At 49.3% G+C, this 24,910-nt stretch overlaps 2 protein-coding genes across 4 annotated transcripts; one reads left to right on the top strand and one right to left on the bottom strand.

Moving 5' to 3' along the window:
* Positions 1 to 846: 846 nt before the first annotated feature.
* Positions 847 to 24,193, bottom strand: LOC139829696 (uncharacterized). Of its 3 annotated transcripts, none has more exons than XR_011755846.1 (4): positions 23,637 to 24,063; positions 23,318 to 23,548; positions 22,101 to 22,171; positions 847 to 1,307 (listed from the first exon to the last, which is right to left on the bottom strand). XR_011755846.1 is itself a non-coding variant. In XM_051370026.2 (3 exons), the coding sequence occupies exon 3, from the start codon at positions 22,016 to 22,018 to the stop codon at positions 19,412 to 19,414; it is 2,607 nt and encodes an 868-aa protein (XP_051225986.1). In that variant the 5' UTR covers positions 22,019 to 22,171; positions 23,318 to 23,548; positions 23,637 to 24,193; the 3' UTR covers positions 19,317 to 19,411. The 3 variants fall into 3 exon arrangements, 1 of the variants encoding a protein (XP_051225986.1); XR_011755847.1 differs by having other exon boundaries at positions 847 to 1,304; XM_051370026.2 differs by lacking the exon at positions 847 to 1,307 and having other exon boundaries at positions 19,317 to 22,171; positions 23,637 to 24,193.
* LOC127343838 (dihydroorotase, mitochondrial) lies at positions 8,670 to 11,406 on the top strand. The gene is made up of 7 exons (XM_051370029.2): positions 8,670 to 8,969; positions 9,065 to 9,246; positions 9,634 to 9,770; positions 9,991 to 10,156; positions 10,234 to 10,350; positions 10,690 to 10,850; positions 10,996 to 11,406. The coding sequence occupies exons 1-7, from the start codon at positions 8,731 to 8,733 to the stop codon at positions 11,197 to 11,199; spliced, it is 1,206 nt and encodes a 401-aa protein (XP_051225989.1). The 5' UTR covers positions 8,670 to 8,730; the 3' UTR covers positions 11,200 to 11,406.
* Positions 24,194 to 24,910: the final 717 nt, after the last annotated feature.

Here is a 24,910-nt window from a genome sequence, read left to right as displayed (position 1 = left end):
ACGGCGCCAGAAAATAGTCTTGATGACCCACAAGTATAGGGGATCGCAACGATCTTCGAGGGAAGTAAAACCCAATTTATTGATTCGACACAAGGGGAGACAAAGAACACTTGGAAGCCTTAACAGCGGAGTTGTCAATTCAGCTGCACTGAAACAGACTTGCTCGCAAGGTTTATCGATAGTAATGATTTATAGCGATGGCAGTAGTGAAATAACGCAGAGTAACAAAGACAGCGGTAGTGATTTTAGTAAACAGCAGGATTAAAATACGTAGGCACGGGGACGGATGAACGGGCGTTGCATGGATGAGAGAAACTCATGTAACAATCATAGCAGGGCATTTGCGAGATAATAATAAAACGGTGTCCAAGTACAAAGCAATCAATAGGCATGTGTTCCATATATAGTCGTGCGTGCTCGCAATGAGAAACTTGCACAACATCTTTTGTCCTACCAGCCGGTGGCAGCCGGGCCTCAAGGGAAACTCCTGGATATTAAGGTACTCCTTTTAATAGAGTACCGGAGCAAAGCATTAACATTCCGTGAACACATGTGATCCTCACATCACTACCATTCCCTCCGGTTGTCCCGATTTCTGTCACTTCGGGGCCATCGGTTCCGGACAGCGACATGTGTATACAACTTATAGGTAAGACCATAAACAATGAATATCATGATGAAACAATAACATGTTCAGATCTGAGATCATGGCACTTGGGCCCTAGTGACAAGCATTAAGCATAACAAGTTGCAACAATATCATCAAAGTACCAATTACGGACACTAGGCACTATGCCCTAACAATCTTATGCTATTACATGACCAATCTCATCCAATCCCTACCATCCCCTTCGGCCTACAGCGGGGGAATTACTCACACATGGATGGGGGAAACATGGCTGGTTGATGTAGAGGCGTTGGCGGTGATGGCGGCGATGATCTCCTCCAATTCCCCGTCCCGGCGGAGTGCCAGAACGGAGACTTCTGGCTCCCGCGACGGAGTTTCGCGATGTGGCGGCGTTCTGGAGGGTTTCTGGCGACTTCGACTTCTCTCTGTGTGTTTTTAGGTCGAGGCCGATAAGTAGTCCGAAGGAGGGTGTCGGAGGCCGGCCGAGGGGGCCACACCACAGGGCCGCGCGGGCCCCCCCTGGGCCGCGCCGCCCTATGGTGTGGGACCCTCGGGCCTCCACCTGACTTCTCCTTCTGACTCCGTTAGTTTCTGAGAAAATAGGGCCTTCTGCATAAATTCCGAGGATTTTCCCGAAAGTTGGATTTCTGCACAAAAACGAGACACCAGAGCAGTTCTGCTGAAAACAGCGTTAGTCCGTGTTAGTTGTATCCAAAATACACAAATTAGAGGCAAAACAATAGCAAAAGTGTTCAGGAAAGTAGATACGTTTTGGACGTATCAACTCCCCCCCAAGCTTAGCTTATTGCTTGTCCTCAAGCAATTCAGTTAACAACTGAGCGATAAAAGAACTTTCATGAACACATTTGCTCATATGATGTATATATTCTCATGCTATGGCTAATACTTAAGCAGTTCATAATGAGATACATGCAAATAAGATCATCTAACAGCTATGTCAATCATGGAGAGGTACCAACAATTAATAATAAGCATCATGAATCATGTATATAAGCAGGATTGTGATACGTCTCCGACGTATCGATAATTTCTTATGTTCCATGCCACATTATTGATGATTTCTACATGTTATATGCACACTTTATGTCATATTCGTGCATTTTCTGGAACTAACCTATTAACAAGATGCCGAAGTGCCAGTTCCTGTTTTCTGCTGTTTTTGGTTTCAGAAATCCTAGTAACGAAATATTCTCGGAATCGGACGAAATCAACGCCCAAGTTCCTATTTTCACCGGAAGCATCCAGAACACACGAGAACCGCCAGAGAAGGGGGACAGGGCCACCAAACCACACCCCGGCGCGGCCAGGGGGGGGGGGGCGCGCCCCCCTATAGTGTGGGCCCCCCAGAAGCCCTCCTGCGCCGCCTCTTCGCCTATATAAAGCCCCTGACCTAAAAACCTCGACACGATTGGCGAAAACCACAGAAACCTTCCAGAGCCGCCGCCATCGCGACGCCAAGATCTGGGGGACAGGAGTCTCTGTTCCGGCACGCTGCCGGAGCGGGGAAGTGCCCCCGGAAGGCTTCTCCATCGACACCGCTGCCATCTCCACCGCCATCTTCATCACCGCTGCTGCTCCCATGAGGAGGGAGTAGTTCTCCATCGAGGCTCGGGGCTGTACCGGTAGCTATGTGGTTCATCTCTCTACTATGTACTTCAATACAATGATCTCATGAGCTGCTTTACATGATTGAGATTCATATGAGTTTGTATCACAATTTATCTATGTGCTACTCTAGCAAAGTTATTAAAGTAGTTCTATTCCTCCTGCACGTGTGTAAAGGTGACAGTGTGTGCACCGTGTTAGTACTTGGTTTATGCTATGATCATGATCTCTTGTAGATTGCGAAGTTAACTATTGCTATGATAATATTGATGTGATCTATTCCTCCTACATATGCATGAAGGTGACAGTGTGCATGCTATGTTAGTACTTGGTTTAGTCTATTGATCTATCTTACACTATAAGGTTACTTAAACATGAGCATTATTGTGGAGCTTGTTAACTCCGGCATTGAGGGTTCGTGTAATCCTACGCAATGTGTTCATCATCCAACAAAAGTGTAGAGTATGCATTTATCTATTCTGTTATGTGATCAATGTTGAGAGTGTCCACTAGTGAAAGTGTAATCCCTAGGCCTTGTTCCTAAATACTGCTGAGTTACTACTGCTTGTTTCTTGTTTCTTGCGTTACTACTGCTGCAATACTACCACCATCAACTACACGCCAGCAAGCTATTTTCTGGCACCGTTGCTACTGCTCATACTTATTTATACCACCTGTATTTCACTATCTCTTCGCCGAACTAGTGCACCTATTAGGTGTGTTGGGGACACAAGAGACTTCTTGCTTTGTGGTTGCAGGGTTGCATGAGAGGGATATCTTTGACCTCTTCCTCCCTGAGTTCGATAAACCTTGGGTGATCCACTTAAGGGAAAACTTGCTGCTGTTCTACAAACCTCTGCTCTTGGAGGCCCAACACTGTCTCTGAGAAAGGAGGGGGAACGTAGACATCAAGCTATTTTCTGGCGCCGTTGCCGGGGACCAGAAAGCTACACAACAGGGATTTCCTCCCTCGTCAACCCCGCGCCAGTCCTGGACAGCATCAGATTGCAATGTTCATAAGAGAGTATGATAAAGTGGTATCTCGCTTGCCTGTATTTGGTTGGCAAAACATAAATGCCCGGGCACCTCTGGAGTTCATAGAAAGACTAGAAGTAGTGATTGTCAAAAGATAAATGCATCAAAGTTATACCACAATCAATTATATTTTGAATTCATTTGTGTACAAGATTCCTCTGCATAGGAAGCATGTTAGGCTTAAATGTGTTTTGAATTTGCCTTTTGAAGCTCTCTTTTGCTTCAAATACTATTTCTTGCGAGTGCATCATTAAAACTGCTGAGCCCATCTTAATGGCTATAAAGAAAGAACTTCTTGGGAGATAACCCATGTGTTATTTTGCTACAGTACTTTGTTCAATATTTGTGTCTTGGAAGTTGTTTACTACTGTAGCAACCTCTCCTTATCTTAGTTTTGTGTTTTGTTGTGCCAAGTAAAGTCGTTGATAGTAAGGTTCGTACTAGATTTGGATTACTGCGCAGAAACAGATTTCCTTGCTGTCACGAATCTGGGCAAAATTCTCTGTAGGTAGCTCAGAAAATTATGCCAATTTACGTGAGTGATCCTCAGATATGTACGCAACTTTCATTCAATTTGAGCATTTTCATTTGAGCAAGTCTGGTGCCTCAATAAAATTCTTCTTTACGGACTGTTCTGTTTTGACAGATTCTGCCTTTTATTTCGCATTGCCTCTTTCGCTGTGTTGGATGGATTTCTTTGTTCCATTACCTTCCGGTAGCTTTGGGCAATGTCCAGAAGTGTTAAGAATGGTTGTGTCACCTCTGAACATGTGAGTTTTTGATTATGCACTAACCCTCTAATGAGTTTGTTTCGAATTTGGTGTGGAGGAAGTTTTCAAGGGTCAAGAGAGGAGGATGATACAATGTGATCAAGAAGAGTGAAAAGTCTAAGCTTGGGGATGCCCCGGTGGTTCATCCCTGCATATTTCAAGAAGACTCGAGCGTCTAAGCTTGGGGATGCCCAAGGCATCCCCTTCTTCATCGACAAATTATCAGGTTCCTTCTCTTGAAACTATATTTTTATTCGGTCACATCTTATGTACTTTACTTGGAGCGTCTGTTTGTTTGTTTCTATTTTTGTTTTTGTTTGAATAAATGCTTGTGTGGGAGAGAGACACGCTCCGCTGGTTCATAGGAACACATGTGTTCTTAGCCTTTAATTTTCATGGCGAAGGTTGAAACTGCTTCGTTAATTATTATATGGTTGGAATTGGAAAATGCTACATGTAGTAATTGGTATGATGTCTTGAATAACTTGATACTTGGCAATTGTTGTGCTCTTGTTTAAGCTCTTGCATCATATACTTTGCACCTATTAGTGAAGAAATACATAGAGCTTGTTAAAATTTGGTTTGCATGAGTGGTTTCTCTAGAGTCTAGATATTTTCTAGTGAGGTGTTTGAACAACAAGGAAGACGATGTATAGTCTTATAATGCTTGTAATATGTCTTTTATGTAAGTTTTGATGTACTATTTCATGCTTGTGTTTGCTTCAAACAACCTTGCTAGCCTAAGCCTTGTATCGAGAGGGAATACTTCTCATGCATCCAAAATACTTGAGCCAACCACTATGCCATTTGTGTCCACCATACCTACCTACTACATGGTATTTCTCCGCCATTCCAAAGTAAATTGCTTGAGTGCTACCTTTAAACAATTCAAAATTTATCACCTCTGATTTGTGTCAATGTTTTATAGCTCATGAGGAAGTATGTGGTGTTTATCTTTCAATCTTGTTGGGCAACTTTCACCAATGGACTAGTGGCTTCATCCGCTTATCCAATAATTTTGCAAAAAGAGCTGGCAATGGGATTCCCAGTCCCAAATTAATTAACAAAAATAGACACTCCTCCATGGTATGTGATTGTTGGACGGCACCCGAAGGATTCGGTTAGCCATGGCTTGTGTAAGCAAAGGTTGGGAGGAGTGTCATCATAATAAAACTAAAATAAAAAGGCACTCCTTCATGGTATGAGATTGTTGGCAGGCACCCGAGGATTCGGTTAGCCATGGTTTGTGAAAGAAAGGTTGGAAGGAGTGCCACCCAAAAATAAAATAAAATGGGAGCCGCTCTTTGAAGGTTTGTCTGGCAAGGGGGTTAGAGTACCCGCTACCATTCGTTGACAACAACATACACCTCTCAAAACTTTATTTTTATGCTCTCTTTATGTTTTCAAAATCAAAGCTCTAGCACAAATATAGCAATCGATGCTTTTCCTCTATGGAGGACCATTCTTTTACTTTCATTGTTGAGTCAGTTCACCTATCTCTCTCTACCTCAAGAAGCAAACATTTGTGTGAACTGTGCATTGATTCTTACATACTTGCTTATTGAATTTGTTATATTGCTTTGCATTGACAACTATCCATGAGATATACATGTTACAAGTTGAAAGCAACCGCTGAAACTTAATCTTCCATTGTGTTGCTTCAATGTCTCTACTATGAATTTATTGCTTTATGAGTTAACCCTTATGCAAGACTTATTGATGCTTGTCTTGAAAGTACTATTCATGAAAAGTCTTTGCTATATGATTCAATTGTTTACTCATTGCATTTACGTTGTTTCTAATCGCTGCATTCATCTCATATGCTTTACAATAGTATGATTAAGATTATGTTGGTAGCATGTCACCTCAGAAATTATCTTTTATCGTTTACCTACTCGAGGACGAGTAGGAACTAAGCTTGGGGATGCTGATACGTCTCCAACGTATCTATAATTTCTGATGTTCCATGCTTGTTTTATGACAATACCGACATGTTTTGTTCACATTTTATGTCATATTTATGCGTTTTCCGGAACTAACCTATTGACGAGATGCCGAAAGGCCAGTTGCTGTTTTCTGCTGTTTTTGGTTTCAGAAATCCTAGTAAGGAAATATTTTCGGAATCGGACGAAATCAACACCGAAAGTCTTAGAATTCCCGGAAGCTTCCGGAACACCGAAGGAGAGTCGGAGGCGGGCAGCAGGGGGCCCACACCATAAGGCGGCGCGGGTGGCCCCCTGGCCGCGCCAGCCTATGGTGTGGGGGCCCCAGCCGCCTCCTTGCGCCGCCTCTCCGCCTATATATTCGTCCCTGACCTAAAAACATCGACCAGTTCGACGGAAACAGAGAAAACCATCCAGAGCCGCCGCCATCGCGAAAGTCCAATTCGGGGGACAGAAGTCGCTGTTCCGGCACCCTGCCGGGACGGGGAATTGCCCCCGGAGTCATCTCTACCGCCGTCTTCACCGCCATCTTCACCGCCATCGCTGCCTCCATGATGAGGAGGGAGTAATCCACCCCCGAGGCTGAGGGCTCCGCTGTAGCTATGTGGTTCATCTCTCTCCCATGTACCTCAATACAATAAACTCATGAGCTGCTTTACATGATTGAGATTCATATGAGTTTTGTATCACTATTCATCTATGTGCTACTCTAGTGATGTTATTAAAGTAGTTTTATTCCTCCTGCACGGTGTAATGGTGACAGTGTGTGCATCCGTGTTAGTACTTGGTTTATGCTATGATTGTGATCTCCTGTAGATTACAAAGTTAACTATTGCTATGATAGTATTGATGTGATCTATTCCTCCTTTCTTAGCATGAAGGTGACAGTGTGCATGCTATGTTAGTACTTGGTTTAGTTGTTGATCTATCGTACACTCTAAGGTTATTTAAATATGAACATTGAATTGTGGAGCTTGTTAACTCCGGCATTGAGGGTTCGTGTAATCCTACGCAATGTGTTCATCATCCAACAAGAGTGTAGAGTATGCATTTATCTATTCTGTTATGTGATCAATGTTGAGAGTGTCCACTAGTGAAAGTATGATCTCTAGGCCTTGTTCCTAAATACTGCTATCGCTGCTTGTTTACTGTTTTACTGCGTTACTACTGCTGCGTTACTACTGCTTGTTTACTGTCCTGGGCAAAGCACTTTTCCGGTGCCGTTGCTACTGCTCATACTTATTCATACCACCTGTATTTCACTATCTCTTCGCCGAACTAGTGCACCTATTAGGTGTGTTGGGGACACAAGAGACTTCTTGCTTTGTGGTTGCAGGGTTGCATGAGAGGGATATCTTTGACCTCTTCCTCCCTGAGTTCGATAAACCTTGGGTGATCCACTTAAGGGAAAACTTGCTGCTGTTCTACAAACCTCTGCTCTTGGAGGCCCAACACTGTCTACAGGAAAAGGAGGGGGCGTAGACATCAGCGTCGAAATTTCTTCGGTAGAATCGGTCAAGTAGTTGCACTCAAGCAGCATGGCGCCGGCTTGATGATGCCATTCGACATTCCTCCTCTTGCCTGGCCTTGAACTGCCGCGTCGAGACACGACCACTAACGGTTAGCGAACGCGGAGGAAGCTTGTCAAAATCAGCTGTTGTTGATGTCGCCGGACAGCGCAATGCTCTCCTCCTCCATGAACAGCTGCACGAACATCTCGTCGTCGCTGTCCATTGTGGCAATCCGACGAACACCTTGCGGGCGGGGCGCTTGGGCGGAGGTGGTGGCGGCCTCTATTCCGGCCGAAACAGCGGCGGACGGTCGAAGGACTGGCGGCGGTGTCGATGGCGGGCAACTATGGCCAGGTGGGGTGGAAGGCTAGCACGGGGACGCGACGGCGGTGACGGGTGGCAGTCGACTTGGGCGGGGATGGAGGGGTGGGGGAAACCGGCACGTCTGGTTGGCAGAAGGGCCCCGCGGGTGATTTCTTACGTGGATGAGCGTGCCGGCGCGCTCGATTCGCGCCCTTTGCGAAGGAGCTGGAATGGGGTTGCCGACGCTTCTATTGCTCAAAACCGTGCCGACGCTTGGTGTGAGCCCAAAAACCACGCCGACCCCCAAATAGCTATCGGGACCGCTATCAAGGGCGCCGATGGAGATTCTCTAAGAAATGTTTCTTAGTTTTTTTCCCACGCACACTGATTTTTGCCTATTTTACTTTTGCCATTCTGATTATGATATTTTACTTTTGCCTCATTTCCCCTTATATTGATCAATGGGTAAAAGCAAAACAAAATTTCAGCATTCTCATTTTGGTTTTGCCCCACGCAGCGCAAAGATGATTTACTACCGATGCGGCAAAAGAGAAATGCAAGATTTTGGCGTGAAAAAGAAAAATGGGAACATACGAGTTTGGCAAAAACAAAATGTTACGCACACGAGCTTCGCCACCTCCCAAATTTCTTTCACATCTTCATGCACGAATATAGTATGCAGGAGTTCTTCATCACATTGCTCCGTGACTGGGTCTAGAAGATCGCTAACAGTCCACATTTCTTCTCTGATAGACGACCCAATAAGCCCACAAGGCCCAAAGCGTGGCCTTATCGTGCCCAGACCAGCCCAGGGAACTCGACCTCTTCTCTCTTCTTGCCCATCTCTCCCGCCGCCCCATTGCCACCATAGGCGGAGCAAGAAAAATAAACAGAATACGAATAAAGCGAGGTCAATGCAGGTCGCGATCACCGCCACCGTCCCGGCGCAGCACCCGCATCTGAAGCCTTCGGTCTCGTTCCTGCGGCCGTCGCCTCCGCACCGGGTCCGAATCCACCCTTCCTCCCACCGCCTGTGCACCAGGGCGAGCGCCATGGCCTCCTCGGCGCCGCAGCAGCTTACCATCACGCGACCCGACGACTGGCACCTCCACCTCCGCGACGGCCAAGTGCTGGCCGCCGTGCTCCCCCACAGGTTCGTTTGAACCTTTTCGCTTGCTGGTTTCAGTAATGCGTGCCAGGTGTTTGTCACAATGCCTGAACTGTGTTTGGTACTTCTGATGGTGGCAGCGCGATGCATTTTCAGAGAGCCATCATCATGCCCAACCTGAAGCCACCGGTTACGACGACGGCACGCGCGGTGGAGTACAGGGAGGAGATCCTGAGGGCGCTGCCGCCCGGGAGTAGCTTCACGCCGCTCATGACGCTCTACCTCACGGACACCACTAGCCCGGAAGAAATCAAGATCGCAAGTACGGACCTCTCCCTACCACAATTCGTGGTTCTTTAGCTGCTTGTTACTGTGTGTTCTTAACAGTTGCATGCCATGTGTACTTCGTAGTTGTGTGTGTCGTAGTTATTAAAGGTCTGCATCTATCGGCTCCCAACTAGCAAAACAGTTTTTTTTTTAGTTGGCACTATTATTGGTTTGTGCTGATGAGCATTTGCGCAGTGAGCCAGTCACCGAGTTGTTTAGTATATATTAGAAGCTAGAATAGACTTGTTGATTTTCTTAGATTACCTCTGTTGGCGATTTTGTGTCATCTTGTAAATGTTATCGTCCTCTTTCAGTCATGAATTATGAAGTGCTGGATCGTAATCTTTATGTTGCATGCCATGTTTGTTGTGCTGGTTTGCAGGAAAGAGTGGTGTGGTTTTTGCCGTCAAGTTGTATCCTGCTGGAGCAACTACCAACTCCCAAGACGGTGTAACTGATATACTGGGGAAATGCTTGCCTGTACTTGAAGAGATGGTCAGGCAGGAAATGCCTTTACTTGTAAGCAGCTCTTGCTCTTATTCCTACATGCAGCTCAAAGTTTCGGTCCATCTGTCCAGTTGATCTCTACCTTTAGTTCAGATGTTAAATGAGGTTGTAATTTGTTGCCTTGACAATACCTAAATTATCAAAAAGATGATGTGCCAAAGTTAGTAATATTGGTTCTTGCACTGTCAATGTCAATATGGCCACCTTTATGGCTGTTTTTCATTTCCTTCAGGTTCATGGAGAAGTCACAGATCCTCATGTTGACACATTTGACCGCGAGAAGGTTTTCATCGAGAGAATATTAGCACCACTTGTTCAAAAACTTCCACAACTTAAAATTGTTATGGAACATATCACTACAATGGATGCCGTGAACTTTGTAGAATCGTGCAAAGAAGGTCTGTGCCACTACAGTGACCTTAATATTTCTGTTTGCCCTTATATATGGTCACTGGATCTTTTCTTTTGGTCCCAGGTAATGTTGCTGCAACGGTTACTCCGCAGCACCTCCTTCTCAATAGGAATGCCTTGTTTCAGGGTGGTTTACAGCCCCACAATTATTGCTTGCCAGTACTAAAGAGAGAAACTCACAGTATGTTCTGCTCACTCTTGTGTCTCTAATTCTGCTCAACATCCTACCCATTGTGTACTGTTCATACTGAGATATCTGTGGTGAAAAACTATTGACTTGGATACTCCTTTAGAAGTACAAAAATTAGATTTGTAACATTGCTCTTTTTGCATAAAATTATATTTTTCCTTGCGATATATATTAACATGGTGATGGACGACCTTGCGCTTTTTACTATAAAAAATCACCTATTTCATTTGTAGGATAGCACAATGTGCATGGTAGAAACTATGCTCCATTTCCTTTTTCTTCTTTCTACAGTATTCTGCTCGTTAACTGTTTCTGAATCTTCTTGCTCAGGACAAGCTATTGTTTCTGCTGTAACAAGTGGGAGCAGACAATACTTTCTTGGTACTGACAGTGCCCCCCATGATAAACGGATGAAGGAGTGCTCCTGTGGTTGTGCAGGAATATATAGCGCTCCTGTTGCTCTTTCCCTCTATGCGAAGGTATTTGAACAGGTAATATCTTATTTTCTCTGCCGCTCTCTCGTTGTAGTTCAATATTGTGTGTTTGGAGTGCTACCGTCTTTGTCAAAATCTTAGACGCAAAGAAGTACATACACCAAAATGGTAGAATTTCATAACAAACTTTGTCATGTTTCAGGCTGGTGCTCTCGATAAGCTAGAGGCGTTTACAAGCTTCAATGGGCCAGATTTTTATGGCCTCCCAAGGAACAACTCGAAGATTGTTCTGAGAAGGAGCGCATGGAAAGTACCTGCAACTTATACATACGGTGGAGGGGTGATTGTGCCCATGTCTAGTGGCAACACTCTAGAATGGCTTCCATCCGATCAGCCTGAAGAATAAACAGAAAAATACATTCACTGATCCATTTGGGGGATGAGCAATAAGTGGAGTGGTTCCATTATTTCCCCTTTCTGTAGAATCAGCAGGGAAAACATGTCCTTCGTAGCCTTGCCCCATGTGGGGTTCTTAAGATCAACTCTGTAAGAGAAACTTAATCGAATCAACAGCAAATTGCCCTCAATAAAAGAAGAGGGTTTTGTCGAGCTATCTGCGTTTCATCGGATCACGTTTCCATCTCAGTAGATGAAAGGGCAGAAGGTATAGGCAGCTAATCGCTACTAAGAAACTCCAACGTTGCAATTAATTATGTCCTTCCTACATTAAGCTGATAGCTCGTCTTACAAAAAAATAAACCTGACACGACTCTGACTGTATTTACGATTGCAAATTGCCCTATTTTTGTGCGAGGGGTAAGCATCAATGTTTGAGTCGTGTCATAAATGGGAAGCAATCACTAGTAGAAAACAGGCATTTTGTCCAGCCCCTCCTGAAAGCATTAGTCCCGGTTTTGAAGCAAACCGGGACTAGTGGGGCATTGATCCCAGTTTGTTCAGCACGGGCGACCCCACCCTTTAGTCCTGGTTCATTTGGGGTCTTTCGTCCTATTTGTAATACAAACTGGGACTAAAAGGAACCCTTTAGTCCCGGTTTGTATTATAAATCAGGACCAAAGGGTAGCCCTTTGGTCCCGGTTTGCCTTACCAACCGGGATAAAGTGTCCATCGCCTACATATACATTACCCCTGTCCAAGTGTGAGCCGCACTTAGAGAATCTCCACTCGTTTGGCCTCCCCACGCCGAAATCCGGACGAAACAATTGCCGGATTGGATGAAATTAATTCGTGGGGAGAACCATATTTCCAGTCATCCACCCGGAGTTCGGCGGATAAAGTCGAAATTCAAACAAAACGAAGTCCCGCTACAAATACGTCCAGGTCGGCAAAAGGATCAGCCACAGATCGGCGATCGGAGGGGAATTACACTGAAACAGGGGCGTCGGCAGTCCCGTCTGGCACGACGGTGTCTGACGACCCAGTTTCCTCACCGCAGTGGTCGAAGCGGCGGCCGATGTCGTTGCGGGCGCAGTCGACATCGAAGCGGCGGCAGTCGACGTCGTAGACGGTGAGGGCGAAGCACTGGCCGGAGTGGGTCGGAGGATGTTGGTGCGATGGAACTCGTACCAATTCCTCGTCTCCTCGTCCATCAGTGTTGTGTTGCCGCCCATCAGAAACGCCAAGTCTGTGTTCTTCTTCTTCGCTGCATCCGTCGTCTTCAGCAGGGCGATCCGGGTGCCTTGGTTGGCGAGCATCTCCCTCCACCTGCAGTCGAACTTGTCGTCCCTCCCGGCGGCGTGTGTCCTCGCGTCGGCCCAACACTTGTCGAACGACGCCTGCATCCTCTCGGCGGGATGGCCCATCTTTTTGAGATCTTTGAGCTTTTTCTGGCCGAGTTTCGGGCGCCATCCGACGAGCCTGGCGCCGGAGCGTCAGGGTTGTACTGTTCGGTTTTGCTCTTCGAGAGGCTCGTGCGGGTTTCCGTCTACTTCTCGCACTTCTCGATGTGGAAGAAGACGTTCAGAAACTTGAATGTCAAGCCGGTGTCATCGTGGTACATGTCGAAAGCATGGCGCACCTGCGAAAAAATAGGGCGGCGATATGGGTCAGCTCACGGCGATCGGTACATGCAGGGTCGACGGAGGAGCCACGGCGTATACCTTGGCTTCGAAGTCTTCGCCGCTCACCGGCAGTTTTTTGAGCTCCTCCTGTATGCAGTGCCATTTGCTGCACGTTGTCTGTATGATCCCCCAATGGGTCGCCATGGCCTTGTCTCCCCGGTTCATGATCGTCTTGTTGAAGTAGGGATCGACGAGCTTGCGCTCGTCGAACGCCTGCTTCACTCGAAGCCAATACATCTCGTAGTTCTGATTCGCCCCAGTTATGTCGTTCATGGGCACGGTCATCCAAGCTTCGGCGAGGCACTCCTCTTCCCTCGGCGTCCATTTGATGCGCGGTTCGGCCGGCGGCGAGTCCTTCTTCCTCTTCTTCTTTGCCTTCGGCAGGTTGGCGTCGGCGACCTGCTCTTGAGTTGGTTTTTCCTCTTCTTCTTCTTCGACGGCTTGGCTTCCGTCGGCCACATCCTCCACCCCCTCGTTGCGCGCCGCGATAGTTGCCGTCGCCCTCGCCTCCTCTTGCATGAAGAACCCCGGACTCGCAGCGGCGGCCATGGAGCCGGAGTTGATCATCTCGTTCATCACCTCGTCGTTCGGCGCCGTCGTCGCACCGAACGGGAGTGGCCCTCGTCGCAGGGCCGGCGAGAAGCCCTCGTTCAGGCTGCCGCCGGCGAGATCGGGCGGCGACGGCGTGAACCTGGACGTTTGGCCGTAGGTCGCCTCTTGGAACATGGCAGGCAACGACGACGAGAAACTCGAAGGGGAGAAAGCCGACGGGGAACTGCTTGTACCTTGGATCGGCCACTGGCCGGGGAACATGGTGGTGCCGGCGCCGCCGCCGCGAGGATGGCCCATGCTCATGGCCATGGAGACCTTCCTCGCTTGTTCGTCCTCCGCCGCCAACGCCGCCCTCTTCGCGTTGAGTTTCTTCTCCCTCTCTGCCCTGCCGCTTGTTTCGATCTGTCGCCGGAGCTCGTCCGCCGCCCACTGTGCGTTGGACACACCCGGCGGCCGCTCCTTCTTCGGCCGCGACTTCCTTGGCTTCGGCGGCATGGTGGTGGACGAGAAAGAGGAGGAGAATGGAGACGGCTACACAAATTCGGCGGGAGAGAATGGGGATATGCAAGCAAATTGGAGGGAAACACTACTAGGGAATAGCTTATAGCCGCACTCCTTACCGCCGGCAAATACAAGTTGAAGATGCCAGCGGTAATAGCTTCCAGGGGGGCCTAACAATACCGCCGGCGCAGGAGGTAGGATGGCGCCGGGGGTGCCACCAATACCGCCGGTGAAATAGGCACGCAGGCGCCGGCGATACAATGGGCCGCGGTATCACAATTGGGCCTGGCGTTACCGCCGGCGAATTGGACCCGAAGGCGCCGGGGGTAATGGGCTCCACCGCCGGCGACGTGGGCTGTTGACGCCGGGGGTAATGGGGCCTGCCGCCGCGCCAGGGTGGGCCACACAGCCTTCACTTACCGCCGGAGAATTGGCCCCGAAGGCGCCGGGGGTAATTGGCTCTACCGCCGGCGACGTGGGCTGTTGACGCCGGGGGTAATGGGCCCTGCCGCCGCGCCAGGGTGGGCCACGCAGCCTTCACTTACCACCGGCGTTTCGGGCCCATAGATGCCGGCAGTAATGGCCTGTACCGCTGGCATTTTGATATGTAAGCGCCGGCGGTAACCTGGGGCTGGCCATTAAGACGACCAGCCACCTACTACCACCCACAGACACTCATATGTGATGGCAAATCAACCCAAGCACTAGTTAGCTCATTCCCCCACCTATTTTAGCTATTTCAACCAACAAAATATGGTGTATTTGAGCAAATCATGCACTACCTAGCCCCTCTAGCATGATTTGCATGATCTAGATCTAGATCCCACCACCTTTTCCACTAGATCTAGCTAGATCTCTCTATTTCTAGATCTCTAGATCTCTCGAGCATAAAAGTCGACGTGTGGCGTCTCTCCGGTGCTTTTGGACGTCGCGTCAACTAATAGGTATATAACTAATGAGTGGAATGTTCATGAGTTGGTGAAAAGTCACGGTTATGTCACTAGTGATGGCAAAAGACGCGGTTCCATATATGTAAATGCATTGTTTTGCATTTGTTGACGTGTGCAGGAACATTGAGTTGCCAATGTTTTGTCGGAATGTTGATTAACTTCCATTCCGGCGAATTTTTGGAACTCCAGCATGACAATATTTAGCAAAGGTCATGCCGAATTTTTTCGTGAAAACCGAGGCGGCGGTTGTAATCAATTATCTTGTCCTGTAGGCGACGATGGTCATCAAGATAAGGGAAAGCGTCGTTGATAGATACGTGGAACGCGCGACGGCCGACATGTATCATGGCAGGGGTGAGCTACTTCAATATTAAACGAAGCGGGAAAACCTTATCCGGTAATTCCAAAATACTCCGCATTTAATTATTAGGTGTGATGCAAACTAACGCAACGCTACATGATGCAAGCATGTATATGAATGACATAATATTAATCCTCACATTTTCTGATCAACTTTTATATATAAAACATTTTATTATGAGTTACCGTTTGAGAAATATAGAGTTTGCAAGATTAAAACATTTGCAGCAATTGGAAAGATAGATGAAGGCATGAAGGGTGGATTTAATCCTCCAATGTGTATCTGACCCCGAGTCTGGGGTTGGTTCTGGCTTCAAAAGATACAGAAACATAGACATATTTGTACAGGAATTGTTTTTTTTTTTTTGAAACGGGCAAAAAAGCCTTTGCCTTATATTAATATAGGAGAAGCAAACAGGGGGTGGCAGAGCCAAAAGAAAAAGAGGGAAGGCGGGAAAAGAAGAACCCTCCCCCTAAAGGTACAAGCACGATCAGCCTATAAGCTCCGCCAGATTCTTAGCGCCGGCAAGGACCCAGTCCTTCCCTTCATCCTTGATCTTTTGCATGACAACCAAGGGCAAGGAAGATTTGTTGTTGAAGACCCGCTCATTCCTCTCTTTCCAAATCTCCCAACTGATAAGCAAGATTGCAGTTCGTAAACCTTTAGGAGAGGAAGTGGGAGTTTTTGCGATAGCATGCCAGTAGTCCAACACTCTAGACCTCCCCGCCCCGAGGCAGCGGATAAGGTCTGGGCAGTCCAGCCAGGAAGCTGCAGCGATCCAAATTCTCTTAGAGAAGCGGCATTCGAAGAGAAGGTGCCGAGCCGTTTCCGGGGAGCATCTGCATAGCTGACAAGAAGGATGATGCGGCCAACCTCGTTTGGCAAGACGGTCAGCAGTCCAGAGGCGGTTTTGCACCGCAAGCCATGCAAAGAAATGGCATTTTGGTGGAGCCCAAGGTTTCCAAACGATGTTACCAAAAGAGCAAGGCAAAGCGGGCAAGAACTGAGCTTTGTAGGCGGAACTGGCCGTATAACACCCATTGGGAGTCAGCGTCCAAACTATGGAGTCCTCCGTGCCTGGCGAAAGTTGAACAGCCGAAAGGAGATCCCAAAGGCGAACGTATTGCTCCATATGATCGATGGTGAAAGCCTCGACCGAAATGTCAGCCACCCAGTTGTGACCTTCAAGGGCGTCTCGGACAGTCCGGTTTTTCCTTTTAGACGCCACATATATAAGAGGAGCCAGGTCTTTAGGTGGGGTGCCATTTAACCAAGAAGAAGACCAGAAGGAGGCTTTAGCGCCATCGCCGATGGTGACTGAAGTAGCGGCGTTGAAGAGGTCCAAATCCGAGGCATCAATTGGTGTTTCTGAACCCACCCATGGCTTTTCTGGGGCTGTCCATTCGTACCAAAGCCATCTGAGTCTCAAGGCACGAGAGAATTTTTCCAAGTCCAGAATCCCAAGTCCGCCAAGCTCCTTGGGTCGGCAAACCTTTTGCCAGTTTACCTTGCATTTCCCTCCGCTGACCGTCTCTTGACAAGCCCAAAGCATGCCACGACTGATCTTTGCAAAGGCCTTGAGAATGCCCTTGTCAGCTTTCAAGGCCGTCAACAGGAAGATCGGCATAGAGGAGAGCACCGACTTAACAAGAGCGGTGCAACCCGCACGATTTAGAAATCTGCCTTTCCAAGGGTTTAGGCGTGCAACCGCTTTGTCGATGTAGGGTTGGAGATCTGCCCGCTTGAGTCGTCCAAGAGAGATAGGTAGCCCCAAATACTTTATGGGGAAGGGGACTGTGACCGCCGGGAAGTTGGCCAGAATTCCATCTAGGTCGACGTTAGAGCATTGGATGGGGGCGATGGAGCTCTTAGCCACATTGGTCACCAGACCAGTAACCTCCCCGAACTGTTGAAGGATGTTTGCAAGTCCGTCGAGGTCGTGCACTGTTGGGGTTAAGAAGATGGCCGCATCATCGGCATATAAAGAGATTCGGGGGCCCGTCAAATCTCCCGGCATAGCGTGAAGAAACCCGGATGCCGTAGCCTCCTCTAAGATCCTCTGAAGCGGGTCTATGGCGATGTCGAACAGAAGAGGCGATAAGGGGTCTCCTTGCCTGAGGCCGCGCCCATGAGGGATTTTCTTCCCAGGAACCCCGTTAAGTAAGACCCGTGAAGAAGCCGTTGAGAAGAGGGTCGTCAAAAGAGCACGCCATCTCTGGGGAAATCCGAGACGTTGTAAGAGATCCAACATGTAGTCCCAACGTACCGAGTCAAAAGCCTTGGCGATGTCCAACTTGACGAGAAGGGATGGGACTTTGCTGCGGTGTAGCTTGCGGGCGGTGTTTCTAACGTACATGAAGTTGTCGTGAATAGTTCTGGACTTTATAAAAGCGCTCTGGCTGCGTGACACAATCTCGTTCATCTTAGGGCTGAGACGACGAGCCATAGCTTTCGCAATGATCTTCGGGACCGCATGGATAAGACTAATAGGTCGAAAATCCGCAATGGTATCCGCGCCATCCTTCTTAGGTAGAAGAACCAGATTGGCGGTATTGATGATGTGAAAATTGCGCGCCGATACCTCAGAAAAGGCGTTGATGATCCCCATAAGATCGTCTTTGATAATGTCCCAACATGTGCGGAAGAAAGCCATAGAGAAGCCGTCAGGTCCCGGGGCCTTATCCGAAGGCATTTCAAGAATGGTCTCCTTGATCACATTCTCGGAGAAAGGGAGATCCAGGTCTTCTAAGGAATGAGAGGTGAGGTTCAGGGCCTCCCAGTTGAAGTCCAGCTGGCGAGGAGGGGGTCGACCTAGGGCTTGGCAGAAATGATCGAAGATCAGCTTGTCCTTTTCTTCATGTGTCGCAGCCCAACCATCATTATGTTTGAGCCTTAGGATGTGGTTTTTGCGCTTCCTAGCATTAACCCGAAGATGGAAGAAATTTGTGTTGGCATCGCCCTCCCGAAGGTAACGGATTATGGAAGCTTGGCGCTTACGGGACCGTTCCAGGGCAGCAAGACCTTTAACCCGCCTTTTAAGGTCAGCGCGAAGGTTTCTTTCTTCAAGAGAGAGGTCTCGAGATTCCTGCGCAATGTCGAGTTGCAGAATGACATCCAAAGCCATAAGGAGCTGAAGTTTGCAATCGGAGAAGAGGCTTTTACTCCAAGATTTCAGCCCAAGCGCCGTGGCCTTTAGCTTGTGATTTATATTGTGAGCCTGCTGAGTGTGTGTAGAAGGTGCCGACCAAGCAAGTTGAACCGTCTCCTTAAAACCAGGCATTTTGGTCCAGAAGGACTCAAAACGGAAGATCGGTGTTTTCCTCGGGCCGCTTTGGTTGGAGAGGAGTAGGGGGCAATGGTCCGAAAGAGAAGACGACAGGGTGTGAAGGACATGATTTTCGAAAACCAAATCCCATCCCGCGTTACAAAAAGCCCGGTCTAAGCGCACAAGAGTTGGGGTCTCTCTTTCGTTGCTCCATGTGAATTTTCTGTTCTGCAGTTTCAACTCTTTTAAATGGCAAGTGGCGAGTGCCTTTCTGAAAAGGCCCATCAAACGGAAGTTTAGGTTGCCATTGTTCTTATCTTCCGCTTGATAGATAAGATTGAAGTCTCCTATAATGAGCCACTTGGAGTCATCAGAAGGTTTTGCGGCAATTGCTTCTTCTAGGAAAGCTTCCTTTTCGGCGTGGTCAGTAGGTCCATAGACCGTTGTCAGCTTAAAAGAGGTGCCGCAAAGGCGAATTGAGACGTTTGCCGAGATAAGGTGAGTGCCGATATGAATATTTGATATATCCACATGATCGTCATTCCAGAGCAAGAGAATGCCTCCCCGGGTGCCGGTTGCTGGGCGGTGCGCGAAGGAGCGAAGTCTAAAACCTCCAATGTAAGACGCAGTCTGTTGATCAATGTGGTCGAGTTTGGTCTCTTGGATGCAAGCAATATGGCAAAGGGTACCCGCAAAGAAAGCGTGAACGGTGTCCTTACGGCATTGATCATTTAGTCCGCGAGTGTTCCAATCGGCGATAGATAAATTTGGTCCAATCATATTGCAAAAAAGGGTAATAGTGCAGCGGCAAACTCAGACAACCAATGACGGCACAGCAGAAGAAGAGCAACACAGACACGGCGACCGTCCACAAACGACAAAAAGGAAGACAGAAAAGCAGCCTTCAACTAGACGATCAGGCCCTGCTCGGCAGTCTCGCAGCCCCCTGGGCCTGCCATGGCGATGAGTGACTCGTCCGCTTCAGTCATGCTGCAGATATTGAGCTTGAAGAGCTTGACAAAGGCATCAATTGTCTTGTTCGGAAGCTGAGACTTGTATTTGTCCAAGTACGCCTTCCTAGCTTCCAGCAGAGTCATTCCCTCAGCAGCAACTCCCATTTTGGAGTTCAAAACGTGAATGGCCTTGTCCATTGCATGCATTTTTGGCTTGCCAACGAGACGAGCGCTGCGCCTAGCTTCTGTAGGTGGCTTCTCCTTGCCAAGGCGGGGCAGCGGAGACCTCGGGGCGGGCAGCGGAAGTAGAGGCGGCCGTGGGCGAACAAAAAGCTCGACCATCGCAGCCATTGGGGAGTCCTGTGCCATGGACATGTTGGCGTTCTGCGAGCCGGAGTCGTCGTTCGGAGCTGGGTTAACATCGAGCATGTCTCCGCGAGAGACGACGCCGGCGTCCGTAACTGGAGCTTCAACTTGCACCGTGCTGATGTTGTCCTCCCATGAATCTGGCACCTCCGACAGTGCAGAGAGGGGCTGCAAGGCAGCATCATGCCGCGGCGATGGCAGTAACATCCCTGGGGCGCGATTCTCGCCGTCTTCATCCCACGAGCTGGGTAAACTGAAGCTAGCTTCCACTACAGGAGGAGGTGAGGCCAGGCGTGAAGCTCCTGTAGTGAGACCTTCAGGCACGTCTTTGATGGCCACAACCCAGTCCCTGCAAGTATCTTTGGCAACATGGTGCGTAACAGCAGAGCCGTCCATGGGCTGAAGAGGAGCAGCGTCCAGCTCCCCCTCAGCGATAGAGGGGAGCGACAGCTCGGAGGGAACCTTGCCCGTCCCGCTGCCTTGGGACGTTACCCGCCGCGTAGTGGAGTGGCGGCTGCGGCCCTCGTAGCGACCAGAGGAGCGGCCCGAAGAACGGTCGGGACCTCCGACTCCGCGACGACCATCCGCCGACGAGGAAAACTTGGCGCGCATGGAGTGTGAGGAGGCGCGCCTTGGTTGTTCACGACGAGGTCCACGTCTATCCTCTTCGTCATCGTCATTCCGGCGATGGCGCTTGCGAGAGTCGCGGTCGTCGCAGCGCGAGGCATGGCGGGAGCAGTGGCGGCGTCGATCTTCTTGCGCAGCAGAGCGCGAACGGTGTCGGTCGGCACCCCTTGAAGGAGAGCGATGGGAAACCCGGCGGTCCTCCTCCCGCGGGCGGGAGCGAGCCCTATCTTCACGTTCTTCGCGGGTGAGAGAGCGCTCCCGCTCGTGCCAGTCCTCGTAGTCGCGGACGCGGTTGTAGGCAGGGCCAAGCTCACCCAAGGCCGGGATGGGGGCCGGCATAATGGAGCCCGATCCCGCGCTGACCGGCATGCCATCAATGGTACCGAGATGGCACCGAGGGAGAGAGTGCGACGCTGGCCTGAAGTCGGTGACGGGCTCGCCACCATCCAACACCGGTGCCCCGGTGAAATCCTCGATGCGGTCAATGTGCAGCAAGATCCTGAAGGAGACGCCCCTCTTCCATTGGTCGGGTCTGTCCTCTTCGATGCGCACCTTGGAGGAGAGGCCCCCCGCCCCTTTGTTGATGAAGGTGCACCAAAGAACCTTGGGGATGCGGTGCGGAGAAGCCGTCCAAACCCACAAGCCGAAGGAGGAAGTGTCCTCCATGGTGGTGAAGCCATCATCAAGTCGCTGCACCGCGCACTTCCGGCCGACCAGCTGATCGACCACCTCCGGTCTCCAAGCGAAAGGACGGAGGCCGTCGATGACCAAGTGGACGCGGAAATGCAAATCCGCATTGTAGGCGTGAGAGACAGCACGCCACGGCCGAAAATGGACTTCGAGGCCGTCGAGCTTGAAATTGCAGCGTTCCGTGCGCATCACCTCATTGCGCAGCTCGGCGGAGGAGAACTTGACAAGATATTGCTCCGGAAAGTGCGAGCTCACCAGCAGCTCCGACGGGCGGAGCCGGTACTTGCGGCGAAAAACGTCTTCAACGTCGGTGCGGTCCGTCCCCGAAGGCGCCGCGATCACCCAGGCCACGATGGCCGTGTTCTCCCAATCGAGGCGCTCCCGGTCGAGGTCGTAAGAGGTGGCGATGAAGCAGGAGTCCTCCTCCTCGCGCGTGGAGGGGTGGCCGAGGTACGACATGGTCGCCGAAGACGGAGTGAGAGCGTGCGGCCTCTGCGGAGGGCTTGGGCGAGGTGTTGGTGAAGAGCGTCTGCGGCCACGCTGTCTTGGGCAGGAGGCGACCAGATGTTCTAGGGAGCTGCAGCGGAAGCAGGGACGAAGTTTTCCTCTTGTAGGGAGCGGAGACGAAGGGGAAACGCCCGGAGTGGAGGAGATGCATCGTCGGCGGCCGCAGTTACTGGGCGCAGCCGTGGCCCTTCGAGCCTCGCGTCGTGCACGACGCGTCATTACTGCGGTCCAGCCGTCTTCCAATGGCCCGGCAGCTGGGCCCGGTAGCGCCGCGGCGGGCAAAGGAGGTTGGTGGTTGGTTGTGGCAATATGGGCTGCTTGAGGTAACAAGTGGAAAGGACACGTGACAAGAACGCAACTTAAGGATAGCATGAGGGAGAAGGCAAAATAAAATAGGTGAGCGACTTCTGCAGGGGCAGGAGTATAGGGGAAATGCTTGCCTGTTAAAGCTTACCGAGGAACATCCGGAGAACTTGTCGTATCTCACCACACCACTTCGCGATCCTATCCAGGAAGAAGCAAATGCTGGAACACACAACGCATGCAAGTCTTACTATTACGGATAAAGGAAGATCCAGCATGATCAGGATGATATGCATGACATGGCAATTATGATGCTATGCAACTTATCCAATTTAATCGGAGTCAGCACCCCGGACAAGCAAATTAGGTTTGGAGTTGCATGTTCTACCGACAAAGTTAAGTGTTAATTAGCATGGCATATCATGGCAGGGGTGAGCTACTTCAATATTAAACGAAGCGGGAAAACCTTATCCGGTAATTCCAAAATACTCCGCATTTAATTATTAGGTGTGATGCAAACTAACGCAACGCTACATGATGCAAGCATGTATATGAATGACATAATATTAATCCTCACATTTTCTGATCAACTTTTATATATAAAACATTTTATTATGAGTTACCGTTTGAGAAATATAGAGTTTGCAAGATTAAAACATTTGCAGCAATTGGAAAGATAGATGAAGGCATGAAGGGTGGATTTAATCCTCCAATGTGTATCTGACCCCGAGTCTGGGGTTGGTTCTGGCTTCAAAAGATACAGAAACATAGACATATTTGTACAGGAATTGTTAACTGAATTTTAATAGAGGTGTTATCTGAACTGAAGACCAACGACGGAAGAGGGGCATTTTGCTGTCCCTGAGATTTGATCTGGTTCTGCTGGGAAGTGGATCATGCAACTTGATACTGGAGCTGACCAAAGATTGTTATTAAACTGAGGGTGTCATACAAATTTGACTAGACAGGATGTGCGATAGCTAGCTAGCAAGCAGGCTAGCAGGTGGATGGTAGACGCTAGCTAGCAGGCTGGTTTCTGATATTGATTAGGAAGGCTCACGAGACATTTTGATGCATCTCTAGGCACAAGATCTGAACAGAAACAGAGAACAAAAAGGTGGATTTATTTGGTGGCTGCAGCGATGGAACATGGTTCTGCTGTGCCGACTAAATCGGAGCAAGGCGTGCATGTTTAACATCCAGGAACGGCAGCGACTTTGGCCTGCTCAGAAGGCCGACTAAACTGACGAAACTGAACTGCAAGGGGACGCGCACGACGGCGGGAAAACCCGGCGACGTCGACCACGATTGGGCGGCGCACGGTGATGGAAACGAGCAGGGGAAGGCTGGGACGGAGATGGTGCTCACCCTGGAAGTTCGACGGTGAAGCGAACGGCTCGGGGGCGCTCAACGACGCGTGGAGAGGACGACGAACTTGACCGCAAGTCCTGTGGCGGATGCGGTGGTCGGGGACAGGGACGATGAAGGAGAGCTCGAGCGGCTTGGGGACGAGAAGCGCTCGATGTGGAAGTCCATGGGGAGCCAGAAACGGGCGGAGGTTTGGCCGGATGGCAGACGGAGCGGGCCGGCGACGAGGACCTGCGGAGGTGAGCGACCGCGAAAGTCGGTAATCCGAAAGGGAGCACGAAGGAGAAGAAGGGGAGGTCCGGGAGAACGAGTAGACTACCAGGATCATGGAGCCGTGCTCAGAAGCGTCGAAGGAGTCGCGGAACCGCCGGAGTCGATGAAGTACGCCGCCAGTAGGAGGGGATGTCGAGGACGAGTTCGTCGCATACGTGTGCTCTCGGATCAATTCCTCGCGCAGAGATGGAGAGGACGATGACGCGGACCGCCGGGTTGCAGCAGCTTGGCGGCGGGTGCTGAGGAACGGCAGCGCGAGGCGGACCTTGTGGCGATGGTTCTCCCTTGTTTCTGAACTTTTTCTGAAACCCTTGTCCGTGTCTGTGTTGGCTTGGAAGAAGGGAAAGAAATACAAAGTGGAAAAGGATGGAGAGGAGGGCGTGATGCGTGTGGCTGTGCTTAAAGCAGATCAAGGGAAGTGGTTGGCATGTAAGAGTTCACGCATCCTGCATGACTCATCCAGGAATACAAGAAAGATGTTGAGATATTGGACTGTAGGAAGTTGAGCTGCTTTAGGCTTCTTGGTGATGTCCTTTCTTCAGATTTGCTTCTCGACCAAAGAAGAAAAAGAGAAAGAGTTTGAAAAAGATTTGAAAGATTTATTTTATTCTAACAATTTTGCAAATATTTATAAATAATTTGTATATGGTTTTCTTTGAAAATAAGAAGAGAGTTGGAGGTTTTATTAAACCATATGAGAGAGAAAATAAAATAATTAGGGTTTATAAAAATAAATTTTATTTTGTTAAAATCATGGATGATATGATGCATATGCCATGATGATGCATAAAATAAAAAGAACAAGCAATTCTAATATGGGGATTTTCCTGGGCCGCTACAATCGACACCACTAAGAAGGGATCGCGTCCCGAGATCCCACGTCAACCTAAGGGGAAGTTGGTTAAACTATCGGATCTTCTTGTACCATGTTGACAAACACCCGACCACGGCGTGGAACCTTCTTCTGGCGAAGTGTTGACCTTCTCGACACCACTAACAAGAGTTCTTGCTCCACGTAGATCGGCGACACCACTAACAAGAAATCGTTGTTTCGCTGTCGATCAAGATGCGCTTCTGTTGGGATCCTCCGAAGATCGGACCTAATAGGTGAGGGGCAAAGATCGTCCAACCCGCGTCGGAACCTAGAACTCGGAGAAGCAGATAAGGGAGAAGACTCAAAACTCGCATAGATAAGAGGAGAAAGAATAGAGGTAAGGAGAAAATTCAGAGCTAATCAGAACTATCAAATGAATTTTCAGGAAATAGTTTGGACACTCTAAACTCAACGACCGTTGGCAAGGTTATCCTAAAGGCTGGACT

Source organism: Lolium perenne, chromosome 3 (genome assembly GCF_019359855.2).
Source record: "Lolium perenne isolate Kyuss_39 chromosome 3, Kyuss_2.0, whole genome shotgun sequence".
Taxonomy (NCBI): domain Eukaryota; kingdom Viridiplantae; phylum Streptophyta; class Magnoliopsida; order Poales; family Poaceae; genus Lolium; species Lolium perenne.
This window is presented reverse-complemented; position numbering and strand designations above follow the sequence as displayed.